The sequence below is a fragment of the Schistocerca nitens genome, chromosome 6, assembly GCF_023898315.1.
Source record: "Schistocerca nitens isolate TAMUIC-IGC-003100 chromosome 6, iqSchNite1.1, whole genome shotgun sequence".
Lineage (NCBI taxonomy): Eukaryota > Metazoa > Arthropoda > Insecta > Orthoptera > Acrididae > Schistocerca > Schistocerca nitens.
In genome coordinates this window covers 514,604,357-514,622,895 of record NC_064619.1, presented here as the reverse complement: position 1 = coordinate 514,622,895, position 18,539 = coordinate 514,604,357, and the positions used below count along the sequence as shown (strand labels likewise).

General features: G+C 45.8%; 1 protein-coding gene across 1 annotated transcript in view; it reads right to left on the bottom strand.

Moving 5' to 3' along the window:
- The window catches only part of LOC126263436 (uncharacterized), a 794,389-nt gene that overhangs the window by 340,842 nt on the left and 435,008 nt on the right, over nucleotides 1-18,539 (bottom strand). Inside the window, exon 4 of the mRNA XM_049960528.1 lies at nucleotides 6,460-6,548. Coding sequence (XP_049816485.1) covers nucleotides 6,460-6,548 — 89 coding nt within the window. The remainder of the gene's footprint in view (nucleotides 1-6,459; nucleotides 6,549-18,539) is intronic.

The following is an 18,539-nucleotide window of genomic DNA, read 5'->3' as shown; positions in this document are numbered from 1 at the left end:
GGACCTGGATAAACTGAGAGAACCAGAGGTTGTACAGAGTTTCAGGGAAAGCATGAGGGAACAATTGACACGAATGGGGGAAAGAAATACAGTAGAAGAAGAATGGGTAGCTTTGAGGGATGAAGTAGTGAAGGCAGCAGAGGATCAAGTAGGTAAAAAGACGAGGGCTAGTAGAAATCCTTGGGCAACAGAAGAAATATTGAATTTAATTGATGAAAGGAGAAAATATAAAAATTCAGTAAATGAAGCAGGCAAAAAGGAATACAAACGTCTCAAAAATGAGATCGACAGGAAGTGCAAAATGGCTAAGCAGGGATGGCTAGAGGACAAATGTAAGGATGTAGAGGCTTTTCTCACTAGGGGTAAGATAGATACTGCCTACAGGAAAATTAAAGAGATCTTTGGAGATAAGAGAACCACTTGTATGAACATCAAGAGCTCAGATGGAAACCCAGTTCTAAGCAAAGAAGGGAAAGCAGAAAGGTGGAAGGAGTATATAGAGGGTCTATACAAGGGCGACGTACTTGAGGACAATATTATGGAAATGGAAGAGGATATAGATGAAGATGAAATGGGAGATACGATACTTCGTGAAGAGTTTGACAGAGCATTGAAAGACCTGAGTCGAAACAAGGCCCCCGGAGTAGACAACATTCCATTGGAACCACTGACGGCCTTGGGAGAGCCAGTCCTGACAAAACTCTACCATCTGGTGAGCAAGATGTATGAAACAGGCGAAATACCCTCAGACTTCAAGAAGAATATAATAATTCCAATCCCAAAGAAAGCAGGTGTTGACAGATGTGAAAATTACCGAACTATCAGTTTAATAAGTCATAGCTGCAAAATACTAACGCGAATTCTTTACAGACGAATGGAAAAACTAGTAGATGCCGACCTCGGGGAAGATCAGTTTGGATTCCGTAGAAATGTTGGAACACGTGAGGCAATACTGACCCTACGACTTATCTTAGAAGCTAGATTAAGGAATTGCAAACCTACGTTTCCAGCATTTGTAGACTTAGAGAAAGCTTTTGACAATGTTGATTGGAAGACTCTCTTTCAAATTCTGAAGGTGGCAGGGGTAAAATACACTCCTGGAAATGGAAAAAAGAACACATTGACACCGGTGTGTCAGACCCACCATACTTGCTCCGGACACTGCGAGAGGGCTGTACAAGCAATGATCACACGCACGGCACAGCGGACACACCAGGAACCGCGGTGTTGGCCGTCGAATGGCGCTAGCTGCGCAGCATTTGTGCACCGCCGCCGTCAGTGTCAGCCAGTTTGCCGTGGCATACGGAGCTCCATCGCAGTCTTTAACACTGGTAGCATGCCGCGACAGCGTGGACGTGAACCGTATGTGCAGTTGACGGACTTTGAGCGAGGGCGTATAGTGGGCATGCGGGAGGCCGGGTGGACGTACCGCCGAATTGCTCAACACGTGGGGCGTGAGGTCTCCACAGTACATCGATGTTGTCGCCAGTGGTCGGCGGAAGGTGCACGTGCCCGTCGACCTGGGACCGGACCGCAGCGACGCACGGATGCACGCCAAGACCGTAGGATCCTACGCAGTGCCACTTCCCAGCAAATTAGGGACACTGTTGCTCCTGGGGTATCGGCGAGGACCATTTGCAACCGTCTCCATGAAGCTGGGCTACGGTCCCGCACACCGTTAGGCCGTCTTCCGCTCACGCCCCAACTTCGTGCAGCCCGCCTCCAGTGGTGTCGCGACAGGCGTGAATGGAGGGACGAATGGAGACGTGTCGTCTTCAGCGATGAGAGTCGCTTCTGCCTTGGTGCCAATGATGGTCGTATGCGTGTTTGGCGCCGTGCAGGTGAGCGCCACAATCAGGACTGCATACGACCGAGGCACACAGGGCCAACACCCGGCATCATGGTGTGGGGAGCGATCTCCTACACTGGCCGTACACCACTGGTGATCGTCGAGGGGACACTGAATAGTGCACGGTACATCCAAACCGTCATCGAACCCATCGTTCTACCATTCCTAGACTGGCAAGGGAATTTGGAACTTGCTGTTCCAACAGGACAACGCACGTCCGCATGTATCCCGTGCCACCCAACGTGCTCTAGAAGGTGTAAGTCAACTACCCTGGCCAGCAAGATCTGCGGATCTGTCCCCCATTGAGCATGTTTGGGACTGGATGAAGCGTCGTCTCACGCGGTCTGCACGTCCAGCACGAACGCTGGTCCAACTGAGGCGCCAGGTGGAAATGGCATGGCAAGCCGTTCCACAGGACTACATCCAGCATCTCTACGATCGTCTCCATGGGAGAATAGCAGCCTGCATTGCTGCGAAAGGTGGATATACACTGTACTAGTGCCGAGATTGTGCATGCTCTGTTGCCTGTGTCTGTGTGCCTGTGGTTCTGTCAGTGTGATCATGTGATGTATCTGACCCCAGGAATGTGTCAATAAAGTTTCCCCTTCCTGGGACAATGATTCACGGTGTTCTTATTTCAATTTCCAGGAGTGTACAAGGAGCGAAAGGCTATTTACAATTTGTACAGAAATCAGATGGCAGTTATAAGAGTTGAGGGACATGAAAGGGAAGGGAGTGAGACAGGGTTGTAGTCTCTCCCCGATGTTATTCAATCTGTATATTGAGCAAGCAATAAAGGAAACAAAAGAAAAGTTCGGAGTAGTTATTAAAATCCATGGAGAAGAAATAAAAACTTTGAGGTTCGCCGATGACACTGTAATTCTGTCAGAGACAGCAAAGGACTTGGAAGAGCAGTTGAACGGAATGGACAGTGTCTTGAAAGGAGGATATAAGATGAACATCAACAAAAGCAAAACGAGGATAATGGAATGTAGTCGAATTAAGTCGAGTGATGCTGAGGGAGTTAGATTAGGAAATGAGACACTTAAAGTAGTAAAGGAGTTTTGCTATTTGGGGAGCAAAATAACTGATGATGGTCGAAGTAGAGAGGATATAAAATGTAGACTGGCAATGGCAAGGAAAGCGTTTCTGAAGAAGAGAAATTTGTTAACATCGAGTACAGATTTAAGTGTCAGGAAGTCGTTTCTGAAAGTATTTGCATGCAGTGTAGCCATGTGTGGATGTGAAACATGGACGATAAATAGTTTGGACAAGAAGAGAATAGAAGCTTTCGAAATGTGGTGCTACAGAAGAATGCTGAAGATTAGATGGGTAGATCACATAACTAATGAAGAAGTATTGAATAGGATTGGGGAGAAGAGAAGTTTGTGGCACAACTTGACCAGAAGAAGGGATCGGTTGGTAGGACATGTTCTGAGGCATCAATGGATCACCAATTTAGTATTGGAGGGCAGCGTGGAGGGTAAAAATCGTAGAGGGAGACCAAGAGATGAATACACTAAGCAGATTCAGAAGGATGTAGGTTGCAGTAGGTACTGGGAGATGAAGAAGCTTGCACAGGATAGAGTAGCATGGAGAGCTGCATCAAACCAGTCTCAGGACTGAAGACCACAACAACAACAACAACATAATTTGTTACTATCTAGTTGATAAGAATGTAATTTATACAATGTAAATGTCAAAGAAAAATTAAAAAACAGAAAATGTTACACAATGGACATGGTTAAGAATAATTTGTAATATATAGAGGGAAGTGACATGCTGTATTTGAATGAGTAATACAGTCTAAGTAGTATGTTGGTTAGCAATGGCCTATTTCTATCTATTTCAGGTGAGAAGGTCTCGGTACAACCATAGCTATTCTCATCTGAAATGGTGCATGCACATGCATTATGGTAATCCAATGACGAAAGCTGAAAATCTGTACAAGACTGGGACTCGAATTCGGATTTACCGCTTTTCATCAATGGCCAACTATCCCCTTCGGACATCCGGACACCGTCCAGGACTGACTCAATTTTCCACCTTATAGTACGATACAATGCAGCACCCCTCATCCATTAACACCCTACTCGCGAAGTATTGATTCCGGTAGGAGTTCGGACGATATTACTGCATTCGCACTGAAACAAACGTCAAGTAGCCGTCGCGCTCTTACAGAAATGTCCAAATTTGAGTGCTATCTGTTCTGTCGGACATATGCGACAGAAGAGACATCACTCAAATATATACAATGAAGGTATTGTATGTTAACCGAGGACCAAGAAACGATGGAGAGGATCCGTCCCGCCGCAGCCGTAGTTGTCCACAACCCCACGACGACTACCGCAGTCCACTTCACCCCTATGCCGCCCCACACCGAACCCAGGGTTATTGTGCGGTCCCGCCCCCGGTGCCGTAGTCAAAACAAATGGCATGCTTGGAACAAGGGTACCATAAGGCTGTTTAGCCAACAGTCCTGTAGTCTCAGCAATACTCCACGTCTTCCAAGCCAAAATGTTAGCATCTGGAAATGCTTCAACTCCACCATAATCTGCTTGATTGCCCCATACTACAGCAAGTGTCATCCAGGTACTACCCCCAAACACTACACCAGACTAGTGTAACCCCTATGTTTGCGTGGTACAGTAATGGTGGTGTACGCGTACGTGGAGAACTTGTTTGCGCAGCAATCGCCGACGTAGTGTAGCTGAGGTGGAATAAGGGGGAACCAGCCGGCATTCCCAGAAGAAGATTGAAAACCGCCTAAAAACCATCCACAGACTGGCAGGGACACCGGATCTCGGCACATGTCCGCTGGGCAGATTCGTGCCGGGGACCAGGCGCTCCTTCCCGCTCGGGAAAGCCGTGCGTTAGACCGCTCGGCTAGCCGGGCGGGCCAATATACTCATTACTTACCATCGGGTACACAACATTTTGGTAAGACTGCTGCTTAGCTGTACCAGTTGTTTTCTTTGTTCTCTTTATTGATAGGCTGTTGTTAAATCTGCATCCAAATGTACTTAAAATTAACTAATATTCAAAAAATTAACCAACATGTAAGTATCATGGATATAATGTAAGAACTCCGATAGAAACCAACCAATATTTGAAAACATTAATAAGATTAGTGTTTCAGCCATCCTCAGCAACAGTAGTTGTATATATCGAAATAATCAGCAACCAGTTGCATAAAAGTAGTTTAATTTCTTAGCCGGTTTCGGGCACTTGGTGCTCTTCCTCAGAAGTATGTGCAGGAAAATGCAGCACTAATTTGATACAATACTTACAGTGTTGGTTCAAATGGTTTTGAGCACTATAGAACTTAACATTTGAGGTCATCAGTCCCCTAGAACTTAGAACTACTTAAACCTAACTAACCTAAGGACATCACACGCATCCATGCCTGAGGCAGGATTCGAACCTGCGACCGTAGCAGTCGCGCGGTTCCAAAGTGAAGCGCCTAGAACCACACGCCCACAACGGCCGGCACTTACAGTGTCATACAACTGGTATAAAAGCCGCTAAACACAATTGTTTCACGAAACGCAATTGCGACCTGTATATATACACGTAATTGCGACCTGTATATATACCAGTACTATAATTGTGCCCAAGCTTCTTTTACTCTAGAGCCACTTTCCGATACTTAATATTAGCTAATGATTGAAAATTGCCTCTCCACTTACTCCAGTCACAAGTTCCAGCCCCATGATGCGCTTCGCAATTTGTTTTTGTTTATAGGTTTCCTTCTAGCATTCTACTGACTTCACTACAGCCGTTTGGAGATTATATCCCGAAGTTCTCATCCATAGCGACAATTGTCGTTGACATTACTTGTTTTATACATCAAGATGTATTTTTATTACTTATTACGCTGCTTGTGTCGACTTACATCTTTGTGTATGCCTTACGACAACTGTAGTTGTATTTGGTTTTGTTTTCTTATTTTATCGTACTTTCACCTCCACTCTGAGACCAACTACCAGATATGCATGTCATCATCTGATTAACTGCAGTTCTGGCATGACGTCTGCACTGGTTTGGCTTCTTTATACCATTTTGGTTCAGGCAGTATGAGCCACACGTAAGCATCTACGAGCACTTGTGGTATTAATGGATTCAGTATTGTACTAGTTATTGCTCCCGTATTCTTTTTAGGACCACAACATTTTACTGTCTGCAGTTATTGTTGACATTGGCAAATAATGCGATAGGTATAAGTATATACAATTTCGTATCTTTAATTTTTTAAATTTCTTAAACTTTTCGTCCCTAATTTTAACATTTTTATCTGACTTCTACTTATTTGTGGTGTATTATCCTGTACGTCCTTATGAAAAAGGGTATTAAGTACCCCAAACGGGTAAAGAAATTGAATTTCTCTAATGCAAGTGGTTGTTGATTATTTCGATATACAGAATAATAAGACTTTATAACCCTCCATTTAGTGACTAGCTTTGTTCAACATGCAAAGGTTTCAGTTCGTGATATCAGATTAACAAAAAGTTATATTAAGAACAATGTCGCAGCCTGGGACTCCGTTAATCAGAGCTATCGCGTCCTATTAGATACATAAGTCAAGTATTAACATGGTAAGAATTACAAACCTGGAATGAGCAGAAATGTTGTAGAGCTGGAGAAAACTGATGAAATTTGTCTTGATGTGGATGCTGCGGCGGACAGGAAGAGTTGGAAGCTGTAAAATACAAAATTTATTAAGGGATGTTAAATATTAGAACAGTTCACATTACCACAGATTACAAGAGATTAGATACAATGTCGTTTCATACACCCGACATCAGGAGATTGTCTTCGATGTGGAATACGTCACACACAAATGTGGAATGTGAAGGACCCAGGAGAGGAGGAGAAAACGAAATCAAGCATGAGACACTGAGATGGTATGTTTTGCTACACTAATTTCAAAACAGAGTCAAATTTGCAAAGAACGTAGCAATATAAGCCGATTTATCAGTATGGAGTTGCACCCCCTTTGTCCTGGAAGGGTTTCGTGAGAGCCCTTGTAGCCTCTTCTCAGGCGAGCTGGCTCACGACTCTTACAACTGGTCCTTGACGCCCTGGACCCGGTACTGGTATGCAGTTGTCTTCCGAGGTGGCTTCACAAATGTTCTATCAAGGACAAAACTGGGAATTTTGCTTACTACGGGAGTACATCAATATCACGTAGATAATTCATAGAGACACGATCCGTGTGTGGACGAGAATTGTCCTGCTGGAAAATGACCCCACATACTGTCACGTAGAAGGCAACACATGAGGATGCAGGATGTCTGTCAGAGCTACCTTAGTCACTACCAGCTGTGACCTGAAGGCAAAACCAATGACTGCTCTCCCACCTCCCCACCCATCCCCTCACCCCAACGAGACGACATGAGTAACAACAACAATGTGTCTCTCCAAAGCATACTGAACCAGGATGGTCATCCCGGGTAGTGGAGAACCGCGATTCATCGCTGAACACCCTGCGACACCATTTACCTGCAATCCATGCTTCCCGGTCACCACTCCACATGCTGCCCTTTGTGTTGTGATGCAAACGGCAGCCTGCGCATGGGATGCCAAGTCCCTTGACGGCTGCTGCTAGTCTGCGATCAATGGTTGGATATGATGCAGGATATTGCAATGAGTTCTCAGATGGCAGACGCAGATGTGAAGGTATTATTATGTGCTTTGTTGCGGGGTGTCGAACCCGGGACTCCAGATGGCCGAGCTGAAGCCGGGACCCACCGCCGTCTTTCGTCAGGAGGCCGAGCAAGTTTAAAAGCGTCAAGGGGTAGTGCAGAGTGATACAGCGGTATTTGGTGGCATTACTTTATTCTCATAATTTACAGTGCTTCGATGAGTGCAGCATAGTGTCGGCGGCCGCCCGCGCGCTATGCCGCGGGTCCAGCCGGCTTAGCAACTCCTGGTATGCCGACACCGCTGCTGCCGTCTGCAAGGCCGCTCTTTTTTTTCGATATAGTTCGTTGCGTTTGGTCGGGGCTTTACTTCTGCCAGTATCTCGTCTCCTACCTTCCAAACTTTACAGAAGCTCTCCTGCGAACCTTGCAGGACTAGCACTCCTGAAAGAAAGGATATTGCGGAGACATGGCTTAGCCACAGCCTGGGGGAGGTTTCGAGAATGATATTTTCACTCTGCAGCGGAGTGTGCGGTGATATGAAACTTCCTGGCAGATTAAAACTGTGTGCCCGACCGAGACTCGAACACGGGACCCTTACCTTTCGTGGGAAAGTGCTCTACCATCTGAGCTACCGAAGCACGACTCACGCCCGGTACTCACAGCTTTACTTCTGCCAGGTTCGCAGGAGAGCTTCTGTAAAGTTTGGAAGGTAGGAGACGAGATACTGGCAGAAGTAAAGCTGTGAGTACCGGGCGTGAGTCGTGCTTCGGTAGCTCAGATGGAAGAGCACTTTCCCACGAAAGGTAAAGGTCCCGAGTTCGAGTCTCGGTCGGGCACACAGTTTTAATCTGCCAGGAAGTTTCGTAATAGTGTACACTTAGGAGAAAACTGAATACGGATACATTGAACAGTGTGTGAGCGTGATTGCGTGTCACTTCCTCTCCCCCCCCCCTCTCTCTCTCTCTCTCTCTCTCTCTGTCTCTCTCTCTCTCACTCTCTCTGTATGTATGTGTGTGTGTGTGTCTGTAGTTTTGACAAGCTAAGCCCTAAAGAAATTTCAAGAGAAACAGAGGTTGGAGCCGTGCGTCACCTTCAGATGCTTAGTAACAAGATAAAATGATGTAAAAATGTAGTTTGCACAGCTATAAATATTTTCTAAGTGACTCTAAAACTGAAGAGTAAATTATGTGGTGCCGGCTGCGGTAGATCATAATTTAAGTGGACAGGAAGAAATTAAGCTACCACATGTGGAGTACAGCAGATATTAAAAACTCGAAACATAACTTCTAAAATTAGATTACGCAGCAACAAAGGTGGTCAAATCTATCCATTTGCCATCTTTCATTTTTAAATAAGGTCTTTTGAAATTTGAAGAGTAGGTGGTTGCGAGTAATCGCAATTTGTCCGCCTTGTGGGCGTGAACCACAATTACATGGGCACGTGTCGTGCTAATAAAGCGGCGCCTGGTACAAAAGCCGTTATTAATACACGTGGCGCTGTTATGAAAGCAGATGGCGGCCACGCGACCACCAATTCAGTTGTGGGAACCATCAGCGTTGCAGGTTGCTAAGCACTGTTTCGCTCTCGTTTTTCTCTTTCTTTTTGGAACGTTGCTTCGCTCAATGTTAACGAGAATCTGACGATTTGTCAGTGTCAATGGCGCGGTGAACTTTCTTCATCAGTGTATCGCTGCGATTCTACGGTTTCACCCATTGATTCCGAAAGGTCAAGGTTGAAAATTAAATTCGCAAAGTTCCGTGATAATATTTTGTGTTCTATGTAGACGGATTTCACACGTTCGATGGTCTTCTCTGAAATATTATTTGCAATGGATAGAAAAATTTTTGCGTAAATAAAATAAGAAAGACCACAAGCTGAGTGGAGGTTGATGTGTTTTTTGGCGTGTTATTTTTCTTTCGTATGATGATGAAAGAAGGGAAGAAGGTGAAACTCAGTTTTGGCAAATGTCTAACCTCTCTCGAGGTTAACGTCCCCATCCGGCGGACGAGTCACCATCAACAGTGCCACGAACTTCATCCTTTGAGACATTCCGGGAAGGTTTGGAATTTAATACAGTACATTGGCGCAAAGTCTGGTGATTGAGAATTTCATGGCACCAACTCTCCTCCTCCCGCTGGCTAGGCGAAATAATGGCGATGAAAACTTTTTCCAGTAAATGAATTCTAAATGGCTAGTTGCGAGACGAGGATCATCGCTCAGCCGTGCGTTAGGTATCTTAGATACGAGGACGGGTACGATTAAGGTGTATATAGAGTAGATTAAGTACCTCATTGTGTTGGTGTTGGTCAATAATACTGCCAAGAAAATTTTAAAGACCTTCTGAATCAGGCATCAGTTATTAACTGGTGTACGACATCATGGAACAAATACTCATCAAAGAAGAACATGGCTCCCCGCGAAGTTGAAGTTAAGTATGCTGTCAGTCACCTAAAGCAACACTGGCAGTATACTAGCGGAAGCTCTCAAAGGATGTGGTGAGGAATTCATGGGACACAGACATGAACTGATTGTTACCATTTGTAACAATGAACTAATGACTCCTGGTTTCACAGATTGGCAGCTCCCACATTTAGGATAGGAGATCGTACACATTGCATTAACATCCGCAGAATATCGTCACAGTCTAACTTTGGATAGCTAATTGTTCGAATTCTCGCAGACCGTGCTTTGCTTTTAGTGAAGGAATTACTGCCAAGGAACCAGTGTGGTTTGAGGCCTTCAAGAGGAGCTCCAAGATTCTACTCCTGGCGGGTGTAAAATGAATGTGCGCAACGGAAAATACTGAACGCTGAAATGAAGATTTGGCCCTGTCTGACTACCCCCTGAATCAGATCTTAGGAACTCTTAATGATGATATCTCCTCCTTCTTGCTGTTTAACATATAAATTACAACATAAACATAAGTGAATGGTTAAGGGAACCAGTAACTATAAAATGATAGATGCTGTTTCTGCTTACACATTTATTGTAGATTAAAACCCCTATATATTACAACTGTTTATATATCAATTTCCAATGGACGTAAAGAGATACAAATGAATTTCCTACCTAATAATATTGATCAATTGCTCAACTCTGCCTCTTTTTATGGCTACGCGGTCTAATATAAATAACGCAAGACGAATGACATAATCTACGTACCAAACACTAGAAATCACTACTTTCAAACATGATATACAGTGGTGTGCAACCTCAGTGAAAATAAAATTTACGTGATCACAGCTGTTTTATTTAATAGCCCTAATAAGCCAAAGCAAGATCATTTTGGATCCCGTAGAAATGTTGCAACACGGGAGGAAATACTGACCCTACGACTTATCTTAGAAAATAGATTAAGGAAAGGCAAACCTACGTTCCTAGCATTTTTAGACGTAGAGAAAGCTTTTGACAATGTTGACTGGAATACTCTCTTTCGAATTCTGAAGGTGGCAGGCGTAAAATACAGGGAGCGAAAGGCTATTTACAATTTGTACAGAAACCAGATGGTATTTGTAGGAGTCGAGGGGCATGAAAGGGAAGCAGTGGTTGGGAAGGGAGTGAGGCAGGGTTGTGGCCTATCCCCGATGTTATTCAATATGTATATTGAGCAAGCACTAAAGGATAATTCGCAGTGGGAATTAAAATCCATGGAGAAGAAATAAAAACTTTGAGGTTCGCCGATGACATTGTAATTCTGTCAGAGACAGCAAAGGACCTGGAAGAGCAACTGAACGGAAAGGACAGTGTCTTGAAAGCAGGATATAAGATGAACATCAACAACAGCAAAACGAGGATAATGGAATGTAGTCGAATAAAATCTGGTGATGCTGAGGGAATTAGATTAGGAAATGATTTTTTCTATTTGGGGAGCAAAATAACTAATGATGGTCGAACTAGAGATGATATAAAATGTAGACTGGCAATGGCATGGAAAGCGTTTCTGAAGAAGAGAAATTTGTTAACATCGAGTATAGATTTAAATGTCACGAAGTCGTTTCTGAAAGTATTTGTACGGACTATAGCCTTGTGTGGAAGTGAAACGTAGACGATAAGTTGTTTAGACAAGAAGAGAATAGAAGCTTTCGAAATGTTGTGCTACAGAAGAATGCCGAAGATTAGATGGGTAGATCACATAACTAATGAGGAGGTATTGAATATAACTGGGGAGAAGAAAAAATTGTGGCACAACTTGACTAGAAGAAGGGATAGCTTGGTAGGATATATTCTGAGGCATCAAAGGATCACCAATTTAGTATTGGAGGGCAGCGTGGAGGGTAAAAATCGTAGAGGGAGACCAAGAGATGAATACACTAAACAGATTCATAAGGGTGTAGGTTGAAGTAGGTACTGGGAGATGAAGAAGCTTGCACAGGATAGAGCAGCATGGAGAGCTGCATCAAACCAGTGTGTGAACTGAAGACCACAACAACAAGCCGAAGCGATTAGCAATATCACCGTATGTACTGCGTCCAGTGCGTCGGAGTGATAGTTCTCGTGCATGTTTGCGACGACGAAGAACTTCAGCCACAAAATATTTTAAAAATTCGTTCAAAAACCAGGACGGCATAGCCGGCCGGTGTGGCCGAGCGGTTCTAGACGCTTCAGTCTGGAACCGCGCGACCGCTACGAACGCTGGTTCGAATCCTGCCTCGGGCGTGGATGTGTGTGATGTCCTTAGGTTAGTTAGGTTTAAGTAGTACTAAGTTCTAGGGGACTGATGACCTCAGATGTTAAGTCCCATTGTGCTCAGAACCATTTCAACCAGGACGGCATAAGACGGTCCGCTGACTAGTATAATCTAATACTGTCTTCTCCGCTCTGTGTTCAACAGACGATAAACGCGAAATCCCATCCACAAGGACGGAGTTCAGGTAACGTCTCAACATGAGTATAGGCAGAAGAAGTGCTCTCAATCACTGAACGCTGCGTACTCAATGACGACTCCCTACCCAGAGGCGAAGTCCAGAATCGTATAAGTTCGCAACAGTGCAGTGCCTAACTGTTCTAACTATAAAATCTCCTGAGATCAAAGACAGCAAGTCCATCTGTACCAACAAAAGCTGATACTGAGCGACCGTCAAATTCGGGTGCTCAAAACGGAAGACCTCTTCTCTCCACGGCTGGCTTCCCAGCAAAGGTCGGCTCCCCTCCCTCGTAACTCGGAAGGCGAATTATATTCTCGAAACCACGGAATATTCTCCCTCTCTACAGATTATTCCGAACGCCGACCACCCATATTTTAGTCTTTTGTCGCCCAGCGCGGAAAGTTTGCGAGGCAATAACTATACTCATACACTGGTACGCTTCTCAGAGCAAAAATCCTCGGAAATAACTCAGCCTTCGATTTCCGAGTTACCGAAGTATTATCCGGTTATCTTTCCGGCCCTACTGCAATACAGGCTGGCCGCCGCTGTATTGTGCTTCCGCGCTCACGTGCCCAGACGTCTGTCTTGGCACTTTCTGTGTGAAGCAGGACCAACACACCTGTGAGGGCGTTTGTACCCAGGGCTTGAGTTACGCCTGCCGTTTCATTTCCACTGGCGTCCCAGCCTCTACTAGTATACTTCTTCAATAAAATTCTTCAGGGTATCAGACCGCATCGTCATAATGTAAAATGCGCCAACGTTTCGGCCAGTGTTGCAGCTAGCCTTCATCAGGGCCTTACGTTAACTGCTAAATGAACACACTTGGTTCCTTAAATAGCTGCACGAGAAAACCGTGTCGTTGCTTGATTGGCTGTAAAAGGAGGAGGAGGAGGGGTGAAAGGTATGCTTTATTGGTGTTTCCTTTATTATCTGTCATTGGCTGAAATAGCTGTTTTCTATTGGTCTTTATATCAATCCACCCCATTGGAGGAGACGGACGAATAGCGAACAGGTGATGGCTGTGACGTCACACTGTTTCCATGCTGTCCAGAAGCCGGCTGCGGCGTGCCATTGCTTTGTGTGCTCGCGACCACTACTACTGCTCTCCGCGTGTCTGCATGGGCCGCCACGGCTCTGCCGCCGCTCCGTAGCCCTGCTATTGCAGGCAGCCAAGACCTCGGAAGCTTGTACCCGTCCTCTCTATTCATGTTGGCGGGTCTTTTGGCTATTTCTATCGCCTCTCTAATCTTTCTTTTGAAAGTGAGAGGCTGTTTCGCCAGGACGCGGGCTTCTTGAAAAAATATTGGTTTCCCGCACTCGTCTCGGTGTTCCGCCACTGCTGACTTAGTGTGTTGTTTCAGGCGGATATATCTTTCATGTTCCGAGAGCCTTGTGCTAATCGGACGTCCCGTCTCACCTATGTAGACTAATCCACACGCACAACCAATTTCATACACGCCAGCTGTGTGTAGTTTGTCAACTGCATCCTTGGTAGAACCAAGCATGTCTGATATTTTGTTTCTGCTTCGGAAAATTGGTTTGATGTCGGCTTTTCGTAGAATTTTGCCAATACGTTCGGTGACCCCTTGTACATATGGTAACACAGCAATGCTCTGTGCCTCCTTCTCCTCTTCCCTATTAGTCTTCTCCCTTGTCGACATGGTGCTGTCTATCATCTGCTTCCCATAGCCATTAGTTCCAAAGATGGACCTGAGGCGTTCAAGTTCTGTCTTCAGATGTTCTTCGTCGCTTATCCTGTACGCTCTCTTCGTTAGCGTGTGCAGGGCGGACTTCTTCTGCGTGGGGTGATGGTGGGAGGAGGCGTGAAGGTACCTGTCCGTATTGGTTGGTTTCCTGTACACTTTGTGGCCAAGTTTACCATCAGGTTTTCGATAAACTTCCACGTCGAGAAAAGGCAGCACCCCATTCTTCTCTGTTTCCATTGTAAACTGAATTTTCCTATGCTGTTGGTTAAGGTGCTTGTGGAAGTTCTGTAACTCCTCTTCTCCGTGGGGCCAGATGACGAAAGTATCATCGACATAGCGAAGCCAACAATTTGGACATAATGGTGCGGACTGGAGGGCTGATTCCTCAAATGCCTCCATGAAAATTTCTGCTGCGATAGGCGATAGGGGTGACTTCGCTATGTCGATGATACTTTCGTCATCTGGCCCCACGGTGAAGAGGAGTTACAGAACTTCCACAAGCACCTTAACCAACAGCATAGGAAAATTCAGTTTACAATGGAAACAGAGAAGAATGGGGTGCTGCCTTTTCTCGACGTGGAAGTTTATCGAAAACCTGATGGTAAACTTGGCCACAAAGTGTACAGGAAACCAACCAATACGGACAGGTACCTTCACGCCTCCTCCCACCATCACCCCACGCAGAAGAAGTCCGCCCTGCACACGCTAACGAAGAGAGCGTACAGGATAAGCGACGAAGAACATCTGAAGACAGAACTTGAACGCCTCAGGTCCATCTTCGGAACTAATGGCTATGGGAAGCAGATGATAGACAGCACCATGTCGACAAGGGAGAAGACTAATAGGGAAGAGGAGAAGGAGGCACAGAGCATTGCTGTGTTACCATATGTACAAGGGGTCACCGAACGTATTGGCAAAATTCTACGAAAAGCCGACATCAAACCAATTTTCCGAAGCAGAAACAAAATATCAGACATGCTTGGTTCTACCAAGGATGCAGTTGACAAACTACACACAGCTGGCGTGTATGAAATTGGTTGTGCGTGTGGATTAGTCTACATAGGTGAGACGGGACGTCCGATTAGCACAAGGCTCTCGGAACATGAAAGATATATCCGCCTGAAACAACACACTAAGTCAGCAGTGGCGGAACACCGAGACGAGTGCGGGAAACCAATATTTTTTCAAGAAGCCCGCGTCCTGGCGAAACAGCCTCTCACTTTCAAAAGAAAGATTAGAGAGGCGATAGAAATAGCCAAAAGACCCGCCAACATGAATAGAGAGGACGGGTACAAGCTTCCGAGGTCTTGGCTGCCTGCAATAGCAGGGCTACGGAGCGGCGGCAGAGCCGTGGCGGCCCATGCAGACACGCGGAGAGCAGTAGTAGTGGTCGCGAGCACACAAAGCAATGGCACGCCGCAGCCGGCTTCTGGACAGCATGGAAACAGTGTGACGTCACAGCCATCACCTGCTCGCTATTCGTCCGTCTCCTCCAATGGGGTGGATTGATATAAAGACCAATAGAAAACAGCTATTTCAGCCAATGACAGATAATAAAGGAAACACCAATAAAGCATACCTTTCACCCCTCCTCCTCCTCCTTTTACAGCCAATCAAGCAACGACACGGTTTTCTCGTGCAGCTATTTAAGGAACCAAGTGTGTTCATTTAGCAGTTAACGTAAGGCCCTGATGAAGGCTAGCTGCAACGCTGGCCGAAACGTTGGCGCATTTTACATTATGACGATGCGGTCTGATACCCTGAAGAATTTTATTGAAGAAGACAACGGCCGCGGAAGCCTACGCTTACATCTACTAGTATAGTCCATCATTCATTACACCGTTTTCATAATAAATACACTACGTCATCTTTCATGCATTAAGGGTTAACAACTATTTACAAGGTATACGTGACAATGTCACTCTTCTTTAAATATTCATATATACGATATACAACCTATCAAATGATACCTAATTGCGGTTGTAAATCACGGCAAAGTATGTAGATGAGTGCTTGTAAGGTACGAAATTACAGCCACCTTACAGAGCCACAGGTGTGATATCCACTGCTCGTCAACTTCGTGAAAATGCAGAGAACAAAATACACTTCCTTGCGTTGCCTTTATTGATGTCACTAAGGTATCTGACTGGGTAAACATTGAAGTTTTCTAGCAGATTTTAGCACTGCAGTGTTTTACACAGAGGTTTGTTGCCATCTTGGAATTGCAGACATGAGGGTAGCCGTCAATGTTCTATATCATTACCTACACTCCTGGAAATGGAAAAAAGAACACATTGACACCGGTGTGTCAGACCCACCATACTTGCTCCGGACACTGCGAGAGGGCTGTACAAGCAGTGATCACACGCACGGCACAGCGGACACACCAGGACCCGCGGTGTTGGCCGTCGAATGGCGCTAGCTGCGCAGCATTTGTGCACCGCCGCCGTCAGTGTCAGCCAGTTTGCCGTGGCATACGGAGCTCCATCGCAGTCTTTAACACTGGTAGCATGCCGCGACAGCGTGGACGTGAACCGTATGTGCAGTTGACGCACTTTGAGCGAGGGCGTATAGTGGGCATGCGGGAGGCCGGGTGGACGTACCGCCGAATTGCTCAACACGTGGGGCGTGAGGTCTCCACAGTACATCGATGTTGTCGCCAGTGGTCGGCGGAAGATGCACGTGCCCGTCGACCTGGGACCGGACCGCAGCGACGCACGGATGCACGCCAAGACCGTAGGATCCTACGCAGTGCCGTAGGGGACCGCACCGCCACTTCCCAGCAAATTAGGGACACTGTTGCTCCTGGGGTATCGGCGAGGACCATTCGCAACCGTCTCCATGAAGCTGGGCTATGGTCCCGCACACCGTTAGGCCGTCTTCCGCTCACGCCCCAACATCGTGCAGCCCGCCTCCAGTGGTGTCGCGACAGGCGTGAATGGAGGGACGAATGGAGACGTGTCGTCTTCAGCGATGAGAGTCGCTTCTGCCTTGGTGCCAATGATGGTCGTATGCGTGTTTGGCGCCGTGCAGGTGAGCGCCACAATCAGGACTGCATACGACCGAGGCACACAGGGCCAACACCCGGCATCATGGTGTGGGGAGCGATCTCCTACACTGGCCGTACACCACTGGTGATCGTCGAGGGGACACTGAATAGTGCACGGTACATCCAAACCGTCATCGAACCCATCGTTCTACCATTCCTAGACCGGCAAGGAAACTTGCTGTTCCAACAGGACAATGCACGTCCGCATGTATCCCGTGCCACCCAACGTGCTCTAGAAGGTGTAAGTCAACTACCCTGGCCAGCAAGATCTCCGGATCTGTCCCCCATTGAGCATGTTTGGGACTGGATGAAGCGTCGTCTCACGCGGTCTGCACGTCCAGCACGAACGCTGGTCCAACTGAGGCGCCAGGTGGAAATGGCATGGCAAGCCGTTCCACAGGACTACATCCAGCATCTCTACGATCGTCTCCATGGGAGAATAGCAGCCTGCATTGCTGCGAAAGGTGGATATACACTGTACTAGTGCCGACATTGTGCATGCTCTGTTGCCTGTGTCTATGTGCCTGTGGTTCTGTCAGTGTGATCATGTGATGTATCTGACCCCAGGAATGTGTCAATAAAGTTTCCCCTTCCTGGGACAATGAATTCACGGTGTTCTTATTTCAATTTCCAGGAGTGTATGTTAAACAAGGATGCATGATTGCCTATACGTTCTTTTTTCTTCTATATTGCTGCTGTCATGCAGCTAGTCAAATATTTATTCCACCAAAATTATAGTTAACTAGAGCATGGTTGGGAAAATGTTTGGGTTGAGTAGTCTAATAGCAAAGCTTAGGTCTTTTACAGCATGCCGATGATAACTCAGTCAGAAGAATAGCCAGGGTTAATTGTAAATGCTTTCTCCACAGCATGCAAACTGAACGCTACTGAAACTCAGATCCTTTACCAACCAGCACCTAGGGAAGGAAAAATAAATTGTGTCACCAGCGATGGAGTCAGTCTTCAAGTAGCTAACCCTTTAATTTTACAGCATCTACTCATCGTGGTCAAAATTGAATTTGAAAATTTAATAAAGAATTAACCGTGCGGGATCATCCTTTGCCAGACTAAGACCTCGAACACTTGTCAGTCATGTCCATGTTGCAATAACGATCCCCGTGTACAATTCAGAAGTAGCTCCCTATTTCTTTATGGGTCTGAAACCTGCATGTATGTCAGATGGAATCTTGAGAAGCTGAAACCATATCGCTAGCGATGTTTAAGGAGCATTCGGCATATAACACGGCAAGACAGACCCACAAATATCAACGTCTTTAAGAGACACATATAATCATTATAGAAGTCATAGTTTTAAGACGCCAATTGCGATAGACAGTGTATGTAAACGCTTTGCCCAGTAATTGATTTTCAAACAAGTGCTTTAATCTGAGTTAACAGTGGGAAAACGCTATGTGAAACGTTAGA